The sequence below is a fragment of the Centropristis striata genome, chromosome 9 (genome assembly GCF_030273125.1).
Source record: "Centropristis striata isolate RG_2023a ecotype Rhode Island chromosome 9, C.striata_1.0, whole genome shotgun sequence".
Taxonomy (NCBI): Eukaryota; Metazoa; Chordata; class Actinopteri; order Perciformes; family Serranidae; genus Centropristis; species Centropristis striata.
The window spans coordinates 10,273,417-10,297,334 of NC_081525.1; the positions used below are offsets into that span (position 1 = coordinate 10,273,417).

Consider the following 23,918-nt stretch of genomic DNA (forward strand, 5'->3'; position numbering starts at 1 on the left):
CGTTATAACATTGAAATTATCATTATCAAATACAGGCAGAATAAAAGGGTCAGAAACAGACAAAATAGACCAAAACTCCAAAGAGTTAAAAGATTCAGATTCACACTGGATACATGTGACCTTTGACCTTTGACCCCTCAGTGTCATTGTTTGTCTCTACAGCTCTACCTCTGACTGGAAACTTTGGATTTAATCCAAAACATATTTTATCTGAACTGCCAAAACCAGTCAGACAAAAGTTTTTTATTGCTGCTCACAACTTCTTCCTGCTTCCTTTCACCTGATTGTTTTGTTTTTCGGAAAGATAAATCATATCCTATCAGTTTCTGCCTCTGAAGCCTCGGCTGGTTTATGTTTATTAAGTTCATGGTTCATTAAGTTACTGAAGAATCAGTGAGAGAATGTGTCTTTACTTCAGTACAAATTTGAGATACTTTATTTGAGTCTTTTTGTGAAAACTATTGGGAAAGTTTTTTTAATCAATACTGTTTATATTTCTGCTTATTTGATCTTATCAATTTTATTTTTATCTGCCCTGATGATTTTATCCGTCTGAATTATTTTAATTGATTCAATATATTTTAATCTATTTAATATATTCATTTTAATAATTTAATTTTATCTACCTTGTTGATTTTATCTATATTTATATTTGAATTGATTTAATTAATTTTATTTTATTAACTATATTCATTTTAATTTATTTTTATTAATTTAATTATGTAAAGCAATTTGTAATACGTACATTTATTATTTTTATTATTATTATAATTATTATTATTACCTTCTGTGCAGTTTTACACTTGTGCTCCGGTACATCTCAGAGATAAAATTTTTACTTTTCGCTCTGATACATTTGTGCGACAGCTTTAGTGACTCTTCAGACTCCAGATGAGCTGATTCTGAATGTTTGTGATGAACCGAAGGATGAAATGTTATCTACTTCTTCAGCTACTGACTCGATTCCAAAAAATGTTGAGACATTTTTTTTAAAACATTTAAAGGAAGCAGCAAGTTTTGGTTGACTGTAAATTGCAGCTCAGATAAAATATATGTTGCTCGCTGCGTGGGAGAACCAGGACATTGTTTTCCGCGTTCCAAGATCAAATCTCACCTGACAGAGATTCACTCAACACTGGCAGCAGATTCAAAAGTTATGTGGGTTGGAGAACAATACTTTCACTGTCATAGTTTTCTTGTTTTCTTCAGGAACTTCAGGTAACACATGATATAAAAATTATCATTTTGTGGGTGAAATAATTCCTTTAATATTCAAAAAGTATTCAAGTAACATAAAAAAACTGAGCATGATTGTCTGAGAGCAAACAAAGTTTTGATCACAGCATAAACGACACGTTTCAGGGTGTTTTTTGCTATTTTTACATTTTCCTCTCTGTGTCCTTGTATTTCACTGTAATATATACAATCTTTATAAATTCCTGCAGCTCTATGGAATCAGCACAATCATGGCTAGAAGTGGGAACAACTCAAACATGTCTTTGTGCAGAATAACACAGTTAGAATGACAGAAATCAGAAAAATGTATTCGATAAATTATTTTTAAAAATTGGAATGAAATGGAATTTATATATAAACACTTTACCAAGTACCCACAAGTGTCAGGAAATATTGGAAAATAATAAATTAGGTCTCCACATATTGTTAATATTGAAGTATTGTCATGTTTCCAGCTTCTCCTGTCCTCTCCTCTCTGCTCTGTGTAAACAGATTTTCAGTGAATATTTGTCACGTGACCGTTGGTCTCAGCAGAATCAATCATATCTTCACAGTTTCTCTGAGGAGCAGAATTTAATGTTTTAACAGGATCTGGTTAGTGCAAACACTTTATTTTAAATTACACATGTAGAATAAAGAGATCCTGACACAAATATCAACATTTTAAGCTTCGTTCTGGTTGCGTTTTATAATGGAAATGTTTATGGACTGTCATAAAGTTCAAATTCCGACAATAATGCCTGTTTTCTACAATAAACGGTGTATTTTTTGGCGATCTTTTGAAGAAAACACACGTTTGAAACCTGGCAGGAGGGTTCAGAGGGTTAAATCTTCCGTCTGGATGAAGACCTCTCAGTGTTGGTTTCAGGCCAGCAGGTGTCTCTGGCTGCAGGTCAGCAGGTGAGGCAGGAAGTATGAGGCGGTGCCGTCGTCGGGGATCAGCTCCAGGAACTCTGTGGGGCTCGTCTCCATGGCAACCACGACCAGCGTCTCTGTTGACATCAAAATGTAAAAATTAGTGAAACTTTTTTATGGAAATGTTTGCACTCTGCTGCTCATCCTCTGTTGTATTTGTCTGACATTTATTGTATCTAATTGTATATAAATATTAATATCAATCTTTGTGCATCCTGCGGTCCCTAAACAGTCTGTGATCTGCATAAATCGGGTCTGAGACTCTTGTGGATTCAATGAGCCCAATGTTCTTCATGTGTGATGTTAGTGAGTGAAACTTGAGCTCACTGTATAAAATGAGCTGCTGTGACCTCTAGGATAATCACAGCCTCATGAAACTTTACAACCACAAACTAGAGACCTAGAGCATTCAGAGGATGGATGGCTGACACACTAGATTCACAATGAGCGGCAACACAACACAAGAGCTGACATACTACCTTTCTGAAAAACCTTTTCTAAAGGTCTTGGTGTCTAAATGTGGGATTTTTTGACAATTATCTGTTCTTGAGGTTAAAAAACAAAACAAAACACAAAACCGAAAACTATAGCTGAAACTATAGTGAACTGTTAAAAAGTGCATAATAAAAGATTATCTAGATCTAGATTGTCTAGATATCAGCTCTTAAATCAAGCTATTATGAGCTATTTTTGTTGTTATCATTATATACGTCCAAACAAATGTACCTTTAGTTGTACCAGGTGTTGACTTGAAAATCCACTGAACATAAGCCCCAATTCTCTGTAAAGGGCAGAATTATACGGTTTTTTTTTCATCATGCAATCTGTGTATAAATACCTTTGAGAGCAGCCAGCAGGATGCTGTTGTCTGCAGCAGCTCTCGTCCTGCTGCAAAGCTCCGGCAGCAGCTTCTGCCACCACAAAACCTGCAGAGACCAGACAGAAAACTTCAAATCATCTCTGGGTGGACACAGAGAGACAGAGCTATCAATAACCCTAAATATAAATTATTAAAAAGTAGAGCATGATATATATATATATATATATATATATATATTAAACTAATAAATAGTAGCAAATAAATAAATAAACAAAAAAAAATAAAAGGGAAGATGTTGTAACACTAAGATGCATGAGCAGAATAATATTTAAAAATGGTTCAAGTAAAAGCCAAATTAGCAAAATTAATAAGATTCCTAAGATGGCTCTTAAAAAAGCTCCCCCTGCGGAGCACTGACCGTGTGTGTGTCCTGCAGCTGGTGGTTGGCGTAGGCGATGATGGCCTGAGGACAGCGGTCCAGCAGCTTCTCGATGCTGCGCTCGTACTGCCCCCTCCTGGTGGAGCAGAGCAGGTGCAGGCTGAAGCCCCACAGCGTTTCCTCCGACAGACGCTCCATCAGGGGCACGACGGAGCCGACGGACAGGGACGGGCCGCACAGCAGGGACTGGGACAGGAGACACAGGAGAAGAGTGGATTAGAGAGATCATGTAACTTTTTAAAGATTAAATAAATACAGAGAGAGGAGGAGCTGGAGATTTAGTTTGAAGATGAAGTGATGGTCATGGGCAAGTTTTTAAAAATTATTTTTTTCTTGTGTTTTTGTTTCATAGATGGTGGCTGTTTTTTTGAATTTATTTCAATTATTATTATTATTATTATTTATTTATTTTTAATTTGATCCCTTATTGTATTGTTATTTATTTTATTTTTATTGAATTTTATCCCTTTATTGAAGTTTTTTTTGTTGTCGCTGAAAATGTAAGGGCACTTTGTTGTTTAATTCTCATTGTAATGGTAGAAAAAAAAAGTTAAAAAATAAATCTGAAAAAAAATTATAACCCTAACCCTCATTGTCAGTCGAACTGTGGCCAAACAAAAACTGAAAAAACAAAAATGTGACAACTCTTATATATATATATATATATATATATATAAAATATAAATGAAAAAAAAAAAGAAAAAAATTGTTTGTATAAATTCACCTTTTATTTAATTGTTGGATACAAAAATTAATAAATTTCTATTTTTTTTTCCATATTTTATTTTTTTTAAACTATTCTTAAAAAAACATATATATGTTTTCATTTATTTATCAGCCCCTGAGTTTATCTGATGATGGTCTAAAAAACCATCAAATTGTTGTAATTATTAATTGTTTCCTTTTTGATAATTGCTGACTAGTCTAAAATCATTGATATCTGCCTTTAAAAACACTTTATACGTAAGATTAAAATTGTGTTTGATGTCACAAAAGAAGAAACAAACATTAAGCAAATTACCCGTGTTCTTGATGAAAAAAAGAAGATGATGTAACTTTTAAAAGATGATTTAAGCAAACACTGATTTTTGGAGCAAAAATAAAGAAGATATTCATCCAGAGATTTAGAAATGCTGAGGTGCCATGTCAAAGTAACCCCACCACTCCAGATTTTCTATGAATTTGCATGTTTTTCTATGTTTAATTTGTTTTGTAACTATTAAAGTGTGACCCAAAAAAATAAATTCTAAAAAGATTAATATCTGCCTTTAAAACCGCACAATGTGTAACTTTTTTATGTCCCCAAATGTTCAAAAGCCAAACAAGTCTTGAGTGATGCACAAGGGTTAATTTGTGTGACTTTTTTAATTAATGCACTCATCACCTGCAGTTTGTAGAGCGCCTCCTGGTGCTGGGAGCTGGTAGTGTGAGCTGGATTCAGGACAGAGAGCCACGGGAACAGAGTGCCGTAATGAGAGCACGAGTTTATCTGAGACAGACAGACAGACAGAGAAAAAAGACAGACATTCACATGGATACTCATGGATATACATAATTAGTGGTAGATTGAGGTGGTGGTCAGACATCAACAACAGAAAATAAGAAATATCACTATTTTAGTTTTTGGTCACTTTTTTTAACAGAAAGCTGTGATCTGTAAAAGGACAGTCGGAAAGCTCAAACTCTGACAATGATGCCTGTTTCTTTCTACGATAAACTGTGGATTTTTTGCAATTTTTTCAAGGGTTAAACTACCAGATCGTCGGCGCTCTTCAGCGACCTGCGTCTTGAAAGTGTGTGTGGTTCATTGGTGTGTGTGTCTGAGGCGCCGTTGGTCAGCCGGTCGATGTAGACGGACGCCAGGCGGAACAGGAGCTCCTGGATGACGGCTTCCTGTGAGGACGCCATCAGCATCGCCTCCCAGAAATCCACCTGCAAGCATTTCTCACAGCCCAGCTCCTGGAAACACACAAGCAAATATATGTATGTAAGTAAGTAAGTCAGTAAGTAAGTCAGTAAGTAAATAAGTAAGTAAATAAGTAAGTAAGTAAGTAAGTAAATAAGTAAGTAAGTAAATAAGTAGGTAAATAAGTAAGTAAGTAAGTAAGTAAGTAAGTAAGTAAGTAAGTAAGTAAGTAAATAAGTAAGTAAGTAAATAAGTATGTAAGTAAGTAAATAAGTAAGTAAGTAAATAAGTAAGTAAGTAAGTAAGTAAGTAAGTAAGTAAGTAAAGTTTATTCATATAGCACTTTTCAAAGATAAAATCACAAAGTGCTTTACAGAACATAAAAAGAAAGACATAATATAGGGGAACATAAGACAATTAAAACACAATAAAACATAAAAATTATAAAAGAATATGTACAATGCATGGTGGTCATGTCTTTATCTGTCTAAAAAGATATCTGGTCTTAAGGTGATTTTTGAAAGAGTCCACAGAAATAGCAGATCGTATGGGGAGAGGCAGAGAGCTCCAAAGTGTGGGTGCCACATATTCAAATGATCAATCACCACGTGTTTTCAGACGGGAACGTGGAACAGACAGAAGATGTCGTGTGTTTGACCTAAGACACCGAGCTGACAGATATGGGTGAAGTAGTTCAACAACATAAAGGGGAGCCTGAACATGCAATGCTCTATATGTGAGAGTAAGAATTTCAAACTGAATCCTGTATGCAACAGGGAGCCAGTAAGAGACTCCAGGGCAGGGGTGATGTGGGAGCGTTTGTTTGACATACTTAGTGAGGAGAAAAGTGACTTACAGAAATCAATACGAGATGAGATAATTAGATATTAATGATAGATATTAATGTAGGAATGAAATTAAGACTTTGTTTTAAACACACACCTTGAAGATGTGGTCGGCCTGCTCCAGCTGAACCTTGTTGTTCTCGTGCAGAGCCACCATGGCGGCCACCAGCAGCCCCGGCTGGGACTTGGCCAGCTGCCGACTCAGCGCTGTGGGCCGGATGTTGGCGTGCTGACCTCCTCCTCCACCGTGCAGCAGCAGCCTCGACTCCTCGATGAACCCGTACACCAGCAGCATCTACACACACACACACACACACACACACACACACACACAGTTATCTGGTTTCTCTGGTTCTCAACAGGTTCTCAATCACTCACCCATAAAGTGCAGGAATAACTCATATTGTAAAAGAATCCAACCAGATTGTCTCTGAACACAACAGTTAAGAGTTGTTTTGTGAAGCCCACAAAGAAGCATTGAAAATAGATACATGTACAGCATCCTTAAGCTTTATCACATACAGGAAATAAGATCTGAATGATTGTTTAGACAAACTGTTTCTACCATTTCAACAAGAAGATCAATCTTGGCGTCAAAATCTACATTTTCTGGGTCAAGGAATAATTTAAAGCTATTGAGAATATCACTAGATGATTTTTTGATCAAATACTATGTTCATTTTTCAGAATACATGCACTGTATATAACCTATGTATAAATATATGTCCGACCGCTTAGGAACTGAGTTGGAAATTACGTTAATACATAGCCAAAATTAACATCTATCTAATCAAATCTATTTAATCAAATAATAATCTAGTAATATTCTCAATAGCTTTAAAGGATTCCTTGACCCGGAAATGTAGATTTTGACACCAAGATTGACCTTCTGAGTGGCTTGGAGAAACAGAAACACACGCACACGCACGCACACACACACACACACACACACACACAGATACAGAAAAACACATACAAACACACACACAAAAATAGAAACAGAAACACATGCACACATACACAAACACACACAGATACAGAAAAACATAGACACATGTACAGACACACACACACCTCTGCATGGCGCTCCATCAGCTGTGTGTACTGCGGCAGGTCGTCCAGGCGCAGCATCATGGTTGCCATGGTGATCGTCAAGGGAACCGACACTCCAGCAGAGTCCTCCAGATGTTGGAGGATCCTCAGCGTCTGAGCCGGGCTGATGTTGATCATGGACGGGCTCGCACACACACTCACCAGCTGAGAGGGCTCTGATTGGCTGAAAATGTTGATGACCTCATCAGCCGCCTCCTGCAGGGAGATAGTCATTGAATTCTCCTCTTTCTTTGGTTTATTAACATTAAAATTTTGCTCAGAATATCTAAGTTAGGGTTAGTGCAGAGAAGAAGTGTTCACCTGAGTGAGAATCTGCTCCGTCTCCTCCAGCAGGTGATGTTTCAGGTAGAACAGGAAGCCGAAGCCGTAGCTGTGAGGGCTGCTGGGGAGGGGGCGGTTCCTGGCGATGATCTCTGTGACGGACAGGCCGGACATCCTGTAGTAGGGCAGAGCCAGGTGGCAGTCCTTCTGACTCGCCCTGACACAGCAGGAAACAATCAAAATATCTTTTAGTCCATAAATGAAAATCATTCTTGCCTCTGAAATGTGATTATTCTCTGCTTTTCTCTACTTTATATCACTGTTAACCTCAAACTTTGGAGTTTTGGGCTATTTTGTCTGTTCTTGACATGTAGAATAAAGTGATTCTGACATCTATGACAATGTTTATGCTTCATTTTAGTTACTTTTTCTAACTAAACCTTTTGTAACCTACAGTCATGAAATTATTAGACCACCCTTGTTTTCTTCACTTAATTGTTCATTTTTAATGCCTGGTACAACTAAAGGTACATTTGTTTGGACAAATATACTGATAACATCATAAATAGCTCATAAGAGTTTAATTTAAGAGCAGACATCTAGACATTTCACAAGGTTTTCTTGATAATGATTTTGGTTATTATCAAGAAAACCAACTACCAAGAAATTGGGGGAAAAAGTGGTCTAATAATTTTTACCATGACTGTATGATCTGTTCGAGGACTGTCGGAAAGTACAAATTTATATGATGAAACCTGTTTTTACAGTTTCTTTCTATTATAAACTCTGGAGCTGCGATTTTTTAAAAAGAAAACATAAATTACGGTTCAGAGAGCATTAAAAGTATTTAACCATGCTTTTCCTCTAAGATACTACAGTATGTTTAATAATTATTTATTGCAAACATTGAAGAAAAGTCTATTTTTACACAAAGAAAAGCACAACACGGCTTCCATTTGCATAAAAGAAAAAAAAAACTATTGTCAACAATCACTCCAGCGTGATCAGATCACATGACTTCTTAATGACGTCAGCCTCTGAACACCTGAAATGCTTGTTTTTCTTTACAAAGTCAACAAAGATACACAGTTTATCGTAGAAAGAAACTATAAAAACAGGCATTATCGTCAGAATTTGAACTTTCAAACAGTCCTTAAACATATCATAGGTTGCAAAAGTTGTCATGGCATAAAAGTGTTAGGTTCAAAATGTTGATCCAGTGAGTCAGGGTGTCAGGTTGTGCTGAAAAAATGATACCAACATGACATGGTAAATTTTTTTAGTTTATATACAGAGTCCAAAGGGTTAAATTCTGTATTAATTATAATAATGTGGATGGGAGGAACTTTGTGGTGTATTTTACTTCTACTTGTATAAAGTGTTGTACAAATACAGTGTTGTAGATTGATTACCTGCTGAAACAGTCTCCCAGCTGTGCACAGTTCTCCCTCAGAGCGTCCTCCAGCTCCTGACTGTCCGTCTGTGTCTCAGCGTCCGTCTCCAGCTGCAGGGACGCTGCGGGGACGCCCTCCGGCTGCAGGGACGCTGTGGGGACGCCCTCCATGTCTCTCTGCTGCTCCGAGGTTCTCAGTAAGGAGGCGCGGAGGAGGAGGTGAGCCTCACTGAGGAGGTGACGGAGACTCTGAGCCTGAGGGTTGGTCTCCGCATACCGCTGACTGTACTCGACCTGACACACACACACACACACACACACATATATGTGAATTTGCTTTTTCTATAAAAAAAGATGTGTGGTGTGTGTCTGTGTTTGTCTGTGCATCTTTGTGTGTGTCTGTGTGTGTGCGTGAGTGTGCGTGTGTGTGTGTGTGTGTGTGTCTGTGTGTTTCTGTGCATCTTTGTGTGTGTCTGTGTCTATGTGTGTGTGTGTGTGTCTGTGCGTTTGTCTGTTTCTGTGTGTTTCTGTGCGTCTTTGTGTGCGTGTGTGTCTGTGTGTGTGTTTGTGTGTGTGTGTCTGTGTGTTTGTCTGTGTCTGTGTGTGTGTTACCATCTCCTGGTACAGAGTGAGTGGTGAAACCGTGTCGACCACGTAAAGGTTCCAGCCGTGTCCTGCTGAGCTGCTTTCTTTGGGAGAAGAGATCGTCCACTTCCTGCTCCTGAGGTCAGAGACAAAAGAGTTACCAGTCTTATTATACAGAGGTGATGTTGGTCTCATATCAGAATCTGCAGACTGTTGATGTCTACACAAAAAGTCAAGGAAAATTTTAGATGCGTTAATTTGCCTTCAGCAGCTTTAACCCTCTGAACAACTGAAACGTGTGATTACTTTTTTTTTTTTTTTTTATGTATTTTTTTGGGCTTTTTCATGCCTTTAATGGACAGGATAGTTGAAGAGAGACAGGAAACAGAGAGAGGGGAATGACATGCAGTAAAGGGCCGTCCGATGCGGGACTCGAACCGGGGCCAGCTGCAGCGAGGACTGTAGCCTCTACACATGGGGCGCCTGCGTAATCCACTACGCTACCGACCACACGTGTGTTTACTTTAAAAGATCGCCAGAAATACACAGTTAATTATAGAAAGAAACTGTAAAAACAGGCATCATTCTCAAAATTCAAACTGTCCTTGAACGGATGATAGGTTATGAAAGTTTCCGTTAGAAAAAGTGACCAAAACTTGTCTTAAAATGTTGATATTTGTGTCAGAATCTCTATATTCTACATGTGTCATTTAAAATAAAGTGTATGCACTAACTACTAACTGAAAATCTGTTTACACAGAGCAGAGAGGAGAGGACAGGAGAGGCTGTTTACACAGAGCAGAGAGGAGAGGACAGGAGAGGCTGTTTACACAGAGCAGAGAGGAGAGGACAGGAGAGGCTGTTTACACATGTAATGGAGAAATTCAAGTTGTGATTTTTTTTCTCATTCTAACTGTGTTATTCTGCACAAAGACATGTTTGAGTTGTTCCCACTTCTATCCATAATTGTGCTGATTCCATAGAGCTGCATGACTTATAGATTTATAGAGATTTATATATTGCAGTGAAATACAAGGACACAGAGAGGAAAATGTAGAAAAAGCAAAAAATGACTTGAAACAGCGTGTTGGTGTTCAGAGGGGTAAAGATTATCTTGACTTTAACTCCAAGAAATGTCAACAAGAACCGTTGTTTCTTTTGTTCCTGTTTTGCAGGTTTTCGAATTATTACCTTGTTTTAAATCACATACTTTTCACTCTCAGTATGACCTTACTGTACAAGAACAATTTATCTACTATCAAACCGCAATCTGCATTTAACCTCCTCAGCAGTGGAGCAGCCGGGTTCAGTCTCAGGGACACGTTGACGTGTGGATGGGAGGAGATTTCTTTGTGAACTTCATGAGCAAAAAACAACCTGCTCTGCCTCCTGAGCCACATCTGCCCCAGGACATCAACTGCCTAACACTAAAACATATTTCTACATTAAACATGAAGCAGCAAACAGTTAGTCACCTGTTAGTGAACCTGGGGCTGCTGTGGCTCACGCATCAGGCATTTCTGTGTGTTTTTGTGCAATTGTGCTGGTGCAAAACTTTCTTACTTAAAATACAGCTCTGTACATGCAATTATTGACACTATAACTGGAGAATGCACCTTATTAGATTATCTAATCTAGGAGAATATCTAGGAATATATTCTAAAAACGAAACATGGTTTTGGTTTAGAAGGAACCAGGAACCTCTCCCTAAAAGCTGGGTTGTTTGGTTGGGTAAAATTATTAAGATAATTAGTTTGTGAGGAAAACGTCACAGACACTGGAGGGGCCGTTAGAGGGGTGGGGATGGGGGGGTTACGGTTCAGTTGGTTTAGGAACTAAAACAGGAAGTGATGTCACTTTGAGACCGAGCTGCAAAAGCACCAAGAAAATCAGATCATCAGTCAACAACTGGCAGAAATCCCGCACTGTTTTCAGGGTTTATTATGGTCATCTGGAGAGAAAAAAATGCATTTACAGCTCATGGATGCGGCCTAATATCATCAAAAAGTAAAGATCTTGCTTTGTGGGTTGTGGACAACATTTAAAATTCTTACACTGAGCATGATTGTGTGGTTTTAACATCAATGGTTACTCCCTGATCCCTTTACCAAATCGGGGATGTTACATATGTGGGGGCTTGTCCAGGATACATTTGAAAAACGTAACCGATAATTGTAGTAACTGTGTGGTATGTTTGTCAGTTTTATCTCTCCGGTGGTATCTGAAGTAGCACTGATGTCAGATATGATCCCAGGTCCATTTTCAAGACTCTGATGTCAAATAGTACAGAAAAATATGTTTGTTTAAAACATTCCAGGCTAGAAATAGGCAGTGTAGTAATATAATCTTGATTAATATTAGATCATTGTGCCAAGTTTGACAATTTGATCTTGAGAATAATCTGAATAGGAGAGTTACTGGATTTATATATGAGCTCAGCTGATTTGTCGGGTTTCTAAGCTCAGGAACAGGGCTGTTTTTAATCAATCCAATTCCGATTCACAAGGTCCTGTTTCGATTCAATTTACGATTCGATCCAATTGCATATATTTCAGTTACAATAACATTTTTTTTTTTATACATGAAAAATTATTTTTAGAGACTTAATGCTGTAAATTGTACAAGGACCCCTCTTCATTATTAAAAATATTAATGCATACATTAGGAATAGTATTCAGAGATTTGTTCCAGACATCTGCCTTTAAGTTTTACAGGTTTCAGTTGAGCAGCTCCCAGCCAGGGGTTGCTTTAACTCAGTATTATCCATTACACAAACACATATCGAAAAATTAATTTTTATATTGATTTTAAATCTAAGAATCGATTTTTCTAAACCCAGCCCTGCTAGGGAATACTGGTTTCACAAAAAAAAAAAGAAAGGTGCATCAATGGAGGCTGAGAGAGAAAACACTTTTTGTTCTGTGACATTAAGGATGAAACAGATTTTTAAGGGAATCTGATACGAGGATTGGTGAATATTGGAGGTTTTCTCGTCGTTGCAGCTCGGCCTACTAGTGACTGTGGTGGGGGGGGGGGGGGGCTTGTCTTACAGGAAGGGGCGTGACAGAAGGCTCTCCAGAGCCGGCGTGGTAGCGGGATCGATTCCCACCGCCAGGAAAATACCCGTCAGCAAGGTGTGATCTTTCAACTCGCTAAAATAATAACATACACACAGTGGACAGGTTTATAATGCAGCTCCACACACACACACACACACACACACACACACACACACACACACACACACACACACACACACACACACACACACACACACCCGATGAGGCTGTTTAAATGAAACAAAGTGTGTGTGTGTGTGACTCACAGGCCTCGGCGCTGTGTGCTGCGCTCTCCGTCCTCCGGCGCCTCCGCGTCGGCCGTGGACAGCAGGATCACATGACGACCGTACACACACACCGAGCGCAGCCCGATGAACAGCTGCATCCTGAGAGCACACACCTCCAAGCTGCAGGGGGGACAGGCCTGCACACACACCACACATGCACACACACGCACGCACGCACACACACACACACACACACACACGCACACAGAAAAACATTTTCCAGAAATGTACTGTATTATTCAGGCTTTTTTTTTTTCCCCGGAAATTTACTGTATTATTTTACAAGATTTTTCTTGTTTTTTCTAAATTAAGTGCAAATGCTTTTAAAAAGGTGAATTATTTATAATTATTTATTATACATATTAACCATAAAACCATGACAATGAAATCTGTAAATTAATATCATGGGACATTAAAGTTTTTTTTGCTGTATGCTTCTATTGTATAATGGTCTTGAACGTTAAAAATACAGTGAATTCTATGTAAAAATATTTAAAAAATACACATCATGTTGCTGAATGTGAAATTAAGGCAACTTTTTTTTGACTAATACTTAGTCATATTTAAGTTAAATAAAAAAAGTTTGTCATTCTACATTTAAATATATATAAACTGTCTATTATCTGTATTATGAAATTATGGGTAAAATAAATTACAGTTGTTTACTGTTATTTGATAGTAAGTGTTTGACCTTTTCTGCCAAGCTTTTTGCTGTTTTCTTTAAGTTTTTTTCTTACAGTGTAGTCAATCTAGTCCCAACACTTACACACTGTTTTATAATGAAAGAGAAAAAAATGCATATTGATATAAAGGCTAGTTAAGGTACAGTAGCACTAGAACATGTGTGTTTGACAACTTTGCTGGCAGACTCTTTACAGTTTGTTTAACATTTTTTTTGATTTTTTTACAGTGCACAAGTAAAGGCTTCCAGTTTGGTTCGTACCTTCATGGTGGTGTCGATGTACGGGTCGTCGATCCGAGCGGCGACTGCTGCACAACGCACTGTGAAACACTGCAGAGCGCTCCTGTCACACACACACAAATCAACACACACAGGAACGTTCAGACTAGAGCAGTAAACATATTCTGTGGTAAACAGTTTGGTGTTAACTGACTTGGTGATAACGTGCAGCAGGTGGTCGGTCAGCACGGCCTTCAGGACTTTCTCTGGGTACTGATAGGCTGAGAGCAGCTCCACGCCGCCCTGCAGGCTGTACAGGTACCCAGCCGTGGGCAGCGAGAAGAAGCAGAACACACACGCCGGTTCTTCTACAGACCCCGACTGGTTTCCTGCACGGAGAAAAGACAGAAGCACAAAGAACGAGTGACCAAGAAAAAAAACCGTAAAGGTCAATGAGAATGAGTAGTTATGTTACAATGTTGCAGTTATAACTTTGTGTAGATGGATATTTTTCTCTGTTATGGTGTACCAAAAATCATGTTTAACCAGTGAAAATATGACAAAATTCAACCTATTTCCAATACAAAGTAACTATTTTTCAACTCTTCTGCCAGGACTTCGCTGAACATAGATTGTGATTTATAAATCAAACCCATAAACTGTATAAAAGAAGGGGACGTAGCCTAAAAAAGGGGGAAAGGGGATCCAGTGCAGTAGTGCCTTAAATAAAACAAGAGAAACTGCAAGTAACTTTGTCACTTTTCCTAACTTTCTTATTAGAAAAATGGTTTGATGGAAACTTTTCTGTTTGCTGATCTATTGATATAAACAGAGAAGAAGTCGAGAAATAACCCTGATTCCTGTAACAACTCTTTCACAAGTGTGTTAATCATCAATAATATACACATAAAATGTTAAAATTGCAGAACTGAAGAAACTATATGATAACATGCAAACCAGAAAGTGTAATAACATAAAATGCTAAAGGTATTAAAAGTTTTTAGAGTTTATTTAAGAGAGTCAGAACCATCTTGAACTTGTTTTGAGGGTGATATTAAGAGTGATTTCAGTTTCAGAGTGTAGCAAATGTATGGCAGTGTGATGCCTTTGTATCTGGGGAGAAATTTTTTAGAAAAATAATGAGAGATCCACCAGAAAGATGGAGGGAGGATTTGTTTCATATACAGTGCTGAGAAGAAGTCTAAGGGAGGTGAGAAGAAGAACTGATGCTGGTTTGAAAGCAAAGGGTGGTCACATAAATATTGATTTGATTTAGATTGTTCTTCTTTTCACTCACTTTGCAACACACTTCTATTTTTGAAAGCATTCTTATTTTACAGCATTTTTTTCTCACCTGCCTTTTGCACAGTGATGTAAAACTGGTGCAAAATGTTACATTTTTAGTTGAAACTCTGAAGATCAACTCGGGTTTAATTCTTGTTTGTCCGTCTCCAGAGAAGTTTCACCAGGAGCAGATCAGTTCTGTAGTTGGACTGTTATCTGGACTTCTGACGTGTGTGTGTGTGTGTGTGTGTGTTGTTGTTGTTGTTGTTGTACTGACTGGTGAAGAGCGGGTAGAGCTGCAGGGAGTGGAGCTGAGTCTCCTCCACGCTGCAGCCCTGGAAGAAGTCTGGAGTAAAACGCCTGAGAGACAGAAGAGACACAAGTTAAACACACACACACACACACCACACACACACACACACACACACACACACACACACACACACACACCTGAAGAGAACGTAGGACAGAGTGTATTGTCCTGTGCTGTCCTCCAGTCCGGTCTTCTCGATGTTCACGGGGATGTCACAGTCTTTGGCTCGATCCCCGAGAAGCTCCTGGTGTCTGGGGAGCATCAGGAAGTCCACCTGGTCCTCCAGGTGATCTACTGCACACACACACACACACACACACACACACACACAGACACACAGACACACACACACACACACAGACACACAGACACACACAGACACACACAGACACACAGACACACACACAATTCATAAATTGTTCTGTGGTGTGGCCCTTCACAATAAAAGCTTGATGAAGTGAAATGTCCTCTTTGAAAGTCAAATTTTTTTATGCATTATGGTCTCGATGGCTAATTTCACCTCTTTAAAACCTCTTGATGCATAATTAAGATACTCAATATTTCATATATATATATATATATATATATATATATATATATATATATATATATATATATGATATGAATGGTATACTGTTCTGACTCCATGGGTGACTTTTTCAGGGGCCCATTCTATAATATGATTCTGACAAATAAGGCAGGCTTATTTGAGTTAGTTTGACTAATTTTTAGTTCATTTTGCTTCATGGAACCAAATCAGCTGAAAATGAGTCTAAATGAATTGAAATAAGCCCAATTTCTGTGGTAAACACAGTTAATGCAACAGGCTACAGAATGAAAACTATGAAATATGTTAAAAAGGTGTTTTTCCCCCAAGCATATTCTGAAAAGAGGTTTAATATCTGGCTCATGGTCCTTACAAAAATCATAATGATGAAATGAGTTTTGGAGTCATTCAGCAGAGGTGACGGCTTGTTCCTTTGAGTCTAATTTGATTTTCCTTTCATAAATCTAAAAGTTATACACTGATGGTTTCTCTGTGATTCCTTAAAGTCTGTAAAGATAAACATAAACCTGCAGAGATGGCTTCAATAATTAAAAGAGGGAAACACAAACTGACTCTTCTTTGTTTCTGATGATTCCTCCAGAGTGATGGGTTCAGAGGACACGTCCAGCTTCAGCACCAGGACCTCGAGCTCCGCCTGCACCGCCACGAAGCCTCCACACAGCGCCACCTGGTGGACAGAGGAGGGGTTAACTTCACCAGGAGACAAACAACAAATGAGTTTAATAGATTGAGCGAATGTGAGTCTTCTGTTTGTGAAGTTATGAATACATATTAAGGATTTTCCCTCTGTTTATTAGGCACAGTTCACACGACTGATCACAAAGATATATCAGTTTTTTTGAAGGATTTCAGAAAAACAAAAGTGAGCTGAAAACACGATCTGAATATAGGACTGATGCGGGACTATAGAGAAACTAGTAGCCTGATATTAATCAAGAAGCCATAACATTTTGGAAAAAAATCTCGGGGCTAATTAATTTCCAATTTAGTTCATTTCAGCTGCATTCATGTGGTGCCGGAATAATCCGAAAAATGAGTTCTGGACTGGGAAAATCCACATGAAAGCCTCCTCAAGTCAAAACAAACAACTCAGACCTCAATACAAAAATACACCACATCAACTTTACTATTCCTTTTTTACTTCTTTACTCCTTTTACCTTTTAATTCTATGTATCTGAGAATGTCTTATGATTGTTCCCTTCTCTGTGTTTTTCTTTTAATGTAAGAATTGTTTTTAGCCTTATGGCATCATTCTCCTTGTAATTAACTGCTCTCTGTCGATACACTTAGTAAGCTGCTGTTTTTAAAAGGTGCTATATAAATAAAGTTATTATTATTAGATTATTATCTTCTTTATAGCCTCCAAAAGTGAAAAACACGTACCTGTTTAGGCTTGATTTTGGGAAGATGCAGGATAACGGAACGTTCAAAATCCAAGAAGTTCTGGTTTGAACTGGAGTTCTGAGCTGAAAACACAGAGAGGAAAGACGAGTCAGAGAAGGAAACACCTCAACTCATTTTGTTTTGACTCTTTAATACATAATGCACTTCGATGGTGGGAATTCTGTGATTTTCATGTCTTCTTTAGGGTGTTAACTCCTCTTATCTCCAGTTTACACATTAAACTAGAACAGGTTGTGGAGTTACCTTGACTCTGAGTGGAGCTCTGCTGCTGAACGATCTGCTGACTCTGATTCTGCAGAGAGAGAAACATGAAGTCACTGCAACAATTACTGTAAAATAAGAGTTTACTCATGTTGTTTAGAGAAGGAAACTATGACAAAACATGCTTTACATGTCGCTGCACTTTAACTTCACACAACTTCAATAAACTTCAGCTGGTTCAAAATGCTGCAGGAGAAAACACATCTCTCTGGTTTTAAAATCACACGTATTTTTCAATTTAAATGATCACTTTAAAAGCTCGTAACGACACAGGATCTTCCTCAAAGTCACTATTTTTCAACTTGCTTTCTATTGATTTTATTGTTGCTTTATTATTTTATCACATCATTTATTAACTATTTTCTTATTACCTTTATTTGAATATAAAGCCCTTTGTAACTTTTTAAAAAAGCACTTAATGAATAAAGATATTATTATTATTATAAACAATGTCAAACAGCATAATCAAGAAATAAAATTAAATGAGTAAATAAATAAAAATAAAATAAATGAATAAAAATGTACAATTATCTCCTTAAACTAACTCTCCTGATATATATGACTGAATAATATTTGTGTATATACGTATTCCTGTTTGTTTGAAATACAATTGTCTTAATAATAAATAAAATTCTCAGTTTATGTTCTTCATATATTTTTGTAATACTTATTTTTTAAGATCTCTTTTAAGATATCTTATTTTATTATACTTTCTTCTGTATGTCTAGTATTCTTTGTTTACATTTTGCATATTGTAATTTTGTATATTAAATAACTTGATATTTGATTACATTTTGGTGGTTTTAAAGACAAAATAATATTTTGATGTGATGGAAAACTGTAACTGTGATAGAAGGAAAGTTTGCATAATTACTCTTTGGAATGATCCCTCACTTCTTTATGTCTCTCCTCAGCAGCTTGTCTCATGAGTTACACCATATGAAATAAATCTGTTTTGACATTAAGAGCAGAGGAGGAGAACCCTCACCAGGCTCTGCTGGTTCTGTCTCCTCAGAGAAAACAGCACCAGAGTGTTCTGGCAGCCGACCAGCAGGTCTCCGCTGACGGCGCAGCACGCCACGGCCACGGGGCGCTCCGACAGCGGGATCTCGATGATCTCCATCTGCACGCCGCCCCGCACCGACGCCCCGCCCAGCAGGTGGCCCAGCAGACGCACCCCGACACGGGCCTTCCCCTCCGCCTGGAAGAAATAAGCATGAAAAGTACAAATTAAAAATGAACTACAGAACTTCATACTGACGCACAGAGAGTGTCACAGGTGGAAGGATTGATATAAAACTGTAAAAAAAACACTGTAAAAAACAAAACAAAACAAACAAAAAAACCCACCTAAAAATATTAAAAAATCTAAAAAATGTAAAAAGAAAAACCACTGTAAAAAAAAATATATATAAAAAATATATAAAAAAAAAAACAATTGTAAAAAAAAAAAAAATGTAAAAAAAATAACTGTAAATTGTAAAAAGTCTTGAAGCAGAAGTTGCCAGACACCACAATATTAAAGTAAAAAAAAAAAAAAAAAAGTTATTCTTCAGATATATATTGTACAGAAAAAGGTTGTAAAAACAAAATTGTAAAATGTCTGGCAGCAAAAGTTTCCAAACACTTACTGTCAAATAACAGTAAAGAAGTGTAGGTCATTTAACAGATAATTTATTTAAAAATACAGATAATATATATGGCTCTTTTTCCATTTTAAAGCACCAACATATAAACAGTGTGTACCTGGTGGCGCCAGTTGGTGTAGGCTCTCAGGTAGGTGGCGTTGTTCTTCTCCTCAATGGTCACCAGGTAATCTCCTGCAGGTGAGATAAAAAGTTCACAGAAAGGTTTTATTTCTCCTCAGAGACACTGTGAAGCCATGATTGAGTCTGCTGAGACCAACGGTCAAATAATCAATGAAAATCTGTTTATACAGAACAGAGAGGAGAGGACAGGAGAGGCTGAAAACGTGACACTATTTCAATATGTGGAGAAAACGAAATATTTTACTTTTTTTAGTGTAGTTTTGTGTTTGTAAAAACATTTGTGACACTTGGAAAAGTGTTTATATATAAATTGCATTTTATTCATTTTTTCTTTAAATTACTTTCAGTCATTATGACTGTGTTATTCTGCACAAAGACATGTTTGAGTTGCTGACTCCTTGGAGCTGCAGGATTTATAGATCAGCTTTAGATTAAAGACATCTGTATCCTGTCTCACCTGTCCTGCTGTGCTGGATGCTCTTCACCGTTCCCATGGTAGCGAAGCGGCAGATGAACGGGCAGCCCTCCTGCTCCACACTGTAGGCCTCCACCTGGTTCAGGTCAACACATCACAGCAGTCAGCATCCTGCAGACACTTTTCATCTCCAACAGGTAAGAAAGGAAGCTGCTCTTCATCTCCTACTCCCTTAAATTCTGGCATTCCTCTTCCACATGCTTCTTTTTTAATTCTCATTATACATGCTTCCTCTGAACTCTATCTTTGAGACACTCAGACAGCACCTGCTCTCTGAAAAACTTGTTTAATAATAAACTGTTGGATGGCAAGAGACTGGGATTGCCTCCCGGACCACAACCACTGACAGTTTAACAACCCACATTCCAAAAAAAAGCTGGGAGTAAAAATGTTAAATGCATCACATTCAGAGTGAATGTATAACTTTATAAAAACAACTATTGGATATCTTGTCTTTGTGCTAGATTCAACTGAATGCATGTCATACAGGATTTGGATTTTTTAAATATAATTATGTTTTTCACAGCATCCCAACTTTTTTGGAACCCAGGATGCAAATTCAAATTGAATATTCATATTTTTACGTTTTCAGCTTGTCTTTAATTTATTTTGATGAGAACAAACTTTCTCAAAATAAGTATATCAAAATAATTGGCAAATTATTTACTTAATATCTCAAAATAATGACTCAAATTATTGGATTATTAACTCTGATACTACTAATACTACTGATTTAGTATCTTAAAAAAAATGTTTCACAGCATAATGAGAAACTTCCGCAAAATAATGACGTAGTGGAGTATCCTCACCATCGGCCCCAACTGGAAAGCACTTTGCCTTAGCTCCTGTTGTTTTTAAATGGTCCATGTAACTGAAAATTGCACTTGTTTTACCTGAGTTGGATTCAGTACCTTCTTGTATGTATAATGTGTGTATTGTATATTCTGTCATTCTTTTCTTCTGTTTTTATTATATGTTGCCATGTATTCTCACTGTCATTGTTATCTGTAACTGGCAACCAATCTTGGCCAGGTCTCCCTCGAAAAAGAGATTTCAATCTCAAGGGACTTCCTGGTAAAATAAAAAAATAAAAAAATAAGGGGTAAACATTAACTCTTAAAGAGCTATTAATGAGGTATCAAACGTTTGTCTAATAAGGTTAGGGTTTTAATTTTTTTAGCATAAATAAATGCATAAAGAGGACATCTATGGTATAAAAGACAAGACCTTGCAGCCTCCAGTCGCCACCACGAATAGAGCTCCTCCTCCACAGCAGACCAGGCCAGGCTCCTGCTCCACCTGAGACCAGAGGGAAGGTTAGAAAGGGTTAATACTGACAGAGACACAAACCAACAACAACAACAACAACAACAACACATCAGTCTCAGCCTCTCCTCCTACCTGGACGATCTGCTGCGAGGAGAACGGATGGCAGTTGTAAACGTGCACCATGTTGGTTCTTCAGAGGATTCAGATCTTTAATCTCCGTCTGTTGGTCTGGTTGTTGGAGGACTCGTCCAGCAGGACCTGACATCATTAAAAACAGAAAGGTTCAAGGGAAAATTAGTCCAATGCTGAATATACTCAGTGATTAGAGTTTACAGATATTAATATCTGTATCTAACATCATTCAGTGTCAGGCTTCATGTTAAAGGCTTATGTGATTTTCAGATATTTCAAATTTATAACAGAAGAAATGTGAAAACATCCATTTAGCATTTAATATGAAGCTGCTGGTAAGTTAATTAATTAGTCAACAGCAAATTACTATGCAGCTATTTTAAAAGCAAAAACAGATATTTTCTTGTTTCAGCTGCTGATATTACTTTTTAATGAACATTTTCATAAATTAAACACACAAAATAATTGTCAGCCATGATGTATTTGAGATCTATCTGCATTCATTCTGCAAAGTTGTCTTACAATAAACTGATAAATTGTTTGTGTTTTAATTTTTTTAGTAAAATGAACTGTAAATGTATGGAAACCCAAATGCAAATGAGGTGGAAAAAAGGTCCTGTAAGTACCTCATTACAATGAACTTCCTCAAAAATAATGACTAATACATAAAAAATAATTACTACAAATATTGTCAGATTATTGGATTCTTTTTCTCAAATTAATGGATTATTACATATTACTATAACAAAATAGTTTCACAAGATAATGAGAAACTCTCTAAATAATGACTTAGTATAGCAAAATAATTAAAATAATTATTAGTATCTCAAATTATTAGATTATGATCTATAATTACTGATTTAGTATCTAACAAAATAGTTTCAGAACATAATGAAAAATTCTCAAAATAATAGCAAAATTATGAACATTTTACTCAAAACAATGACATAATACCTCAAATAATTGACTTAGTATGCCAACGTATCGACTTAATATCTCAAATTAATGGATTATTTTCTAAAAATATTGAGAAACTTTCTGAAAACAATAAATAAGTCACCAGAAATGAATTACAGAATTACTAGGTGGAACAAAATAAAGAGATACATGCTCAAAATATGACATGTATCTCAAAATAATAATTTAATATGTCAAATGACTGACTTAGTATGTAAAAAAAATAGTATCACATCATAATAACAAACGTTCTTATAAGTAAAGGCTTATTTTTTGTGGCAGTTTTTCATTAAAATGTCTTGCATGATCTCTTTTTCTCCATCAAAAGGCTACTTTCCACCTTATTTCGCTGAAATTGACTTCCATAGAATATATACCAGTTTATTTATTAAATAAACCAACACATAATCACTCAAAACTTTATGGTGTATAGCTCAGTTTGTTCTAAAAGCACCACTAGTCATCTCAGACATGATCACTGAATTGTTGATATTTAGATAATTCTCCAAAAAATATAACAAAGCTTGATTATATCCGAGTTTAACTCAAGTTTTGGACTTTTAAACCAACACATCAAACTGAAACTGTTAGAGTACAGATTGTACCGCTCAGTTAGATGTTAGATTCAGCTTCCCTTGAACTCTGACAGTGTGAAACAGGAGCTGCTGTGTTTTTCTCTAATCGATATCACATGCTGCTGCAGTCTTGTGAGCAGCTGAGTGTGTTCACTTTAAATCCACTTCAACACATTTCCCCTTCGCTTTACCCACACTGAACTCAACACAGACTCAAGTTTGACGTATTATAAGTATGATAAGATTTATATATTATTATTAAAGTGCTCACCCTGCTGTCTGACCCTCCGTTTCTCCTCTTTTGCGACTTTCACTGCTGCAGTTTATTGATTTCACGCTGCCAAGCAGGAAGTGAACCACAACAACACAGAGCCCGCCCACTCTCGATTCTCATTGGCTCATTTTCCTGCTTGTATTGAGTTGGACGTTTTCATTGGCTACTGAGCTGTCACACTCTAAAGGGTGGAGCTGTGTCTGTAAAGAGTTTCAATTTTGACTTTATTTGGCTCTATTTTATCTTTATTTGTGGCTGTGTAACACTTTGGCGCAGAATTGTTCTTTTAAAAATATTTATTTTGGAGCAAAAGGTTTTAAATAAAATTTCCATAAACGGTCAAATCCAATTATTATTAAATTATATTAAATGTAGAACAGGAAATAAGAAGTTCGTCTCCTCCTTTTTGCTGTTGTTGCATAATAAAGAAACCTCACTTAGGTTAAACACAAAACAAAAACACTTATCTAAAGAGATTAACCAGACCAGACAGAGTATTAAGAAAAAGAAAAAAAAGGGAATAAAATAACACATTATATATAACATAATATATTTTAAAAGGCTATTGCTGCCATATGTAATTACAATGGATTTTTGATTTTTTTTCATGTTTCATGTAAAAACAAACAAAACATGTCTCTATCTTGTTGCAAAAGGGTCAGTTTAAATTTAAAAAAATATAATTAATAACTAAACAACTGTCAATATAATTGGCCAAAAATATCGAAGCTAAAATGGATAATTTTCTTGGTTAAACTGGGCCATAAATTAGGCTATAATTTGTATTTACTCAAAAACTGTTGAAGAAATATTATATATTATTAGAACTAATAAACAAACAGGAAAAAAAAACGAAAAAAATAATTAATTAATAAA

General features: G+C 36.8%; 1 protein-coding gene across 2 annotated transcripts; it reads right to left on the reverse strand.

The window, feature by feature from the left end:
• Positions 1-1,893: 1,893 nt before the first annotated feature.
• hps3 (HPS3 biogenesis of lysosomal organelles complex 2 subunit 1) lies at positions 1,894-23,146 on the reverse strand. Of its 2 annotated transcripts, none has more exons than XM_059341831.1 (24): positions 23,040-23,146; positions 21,237-21,362; positions 21,063-21,134; positions 19,818-19,911; positions 19,338-19,411; positions 18,580-18,792; positions 17,574-17,622; positions 17,310-17,392; positions 16,478-16,592; positions 15,495-15,648; positions 15,322-15,404; positions 13,975-14,149; positions 13,803-13,884; positions 12,839-12,996; positions 9,541-9,649; positions 8,948-9,222; positions 7,575-7,752; positions 7,236-7,469; positions 6,259-6,456; positions 5,166-5,369; positions 4,795-4,899; positions 3,390-3,596; positions 2,990-3,077; positions 1,894-2,228 (listed from the first exon to the last, which is right to left on the reverse strand). In XM_059341831.1, exons 2-24 carry the CDS (start codon positions 21,285-21,287, stop codon positions 2,101-2,103), a joined length of 3,129 nt encoding a protein of 1,042 aa, XP_059197814.1. In that variant the 5' UTR covers positions 21,288-21,362; positions 23,040-23,146; the 3' UTR covers positions 1,894-2,100. The 2 variants fall into 2 exon arrangements, with proteins under 2 accessions (XP_059197814.1, XP_059197813.1); XM_059341830.1 differs by having other exon boundaries at positions 15,495-15,651.
• Positions 23,147-23,918: the final 772 nt, after the last annotated feature.

Bases quoted from the DNA above. Each gene is read 5' to 3' on its own strand.
- hps3 (XM_059341830.1), bottom strand. From the start codon at position 21,287: ATGGTGCACGTTTACAACTGCCATCCGTTCTCCTCGCAGCAGATCGTC. The intron at 3,597-4,794 runs GTGATGAGTGCA...CTCCTGTCCCAG, and splicing joins AGGCGCTCTACAAACTGCAG to TCCCTGCTGTGCGGCCCGTC. The intron at 3,078-3,389 runs GTCAGTGCTCCG...TGGTCTCTGCAG, and splicing joins AGCTGCAGGACACACACACG to GTTTTGTGGTGGCAGAAGCT.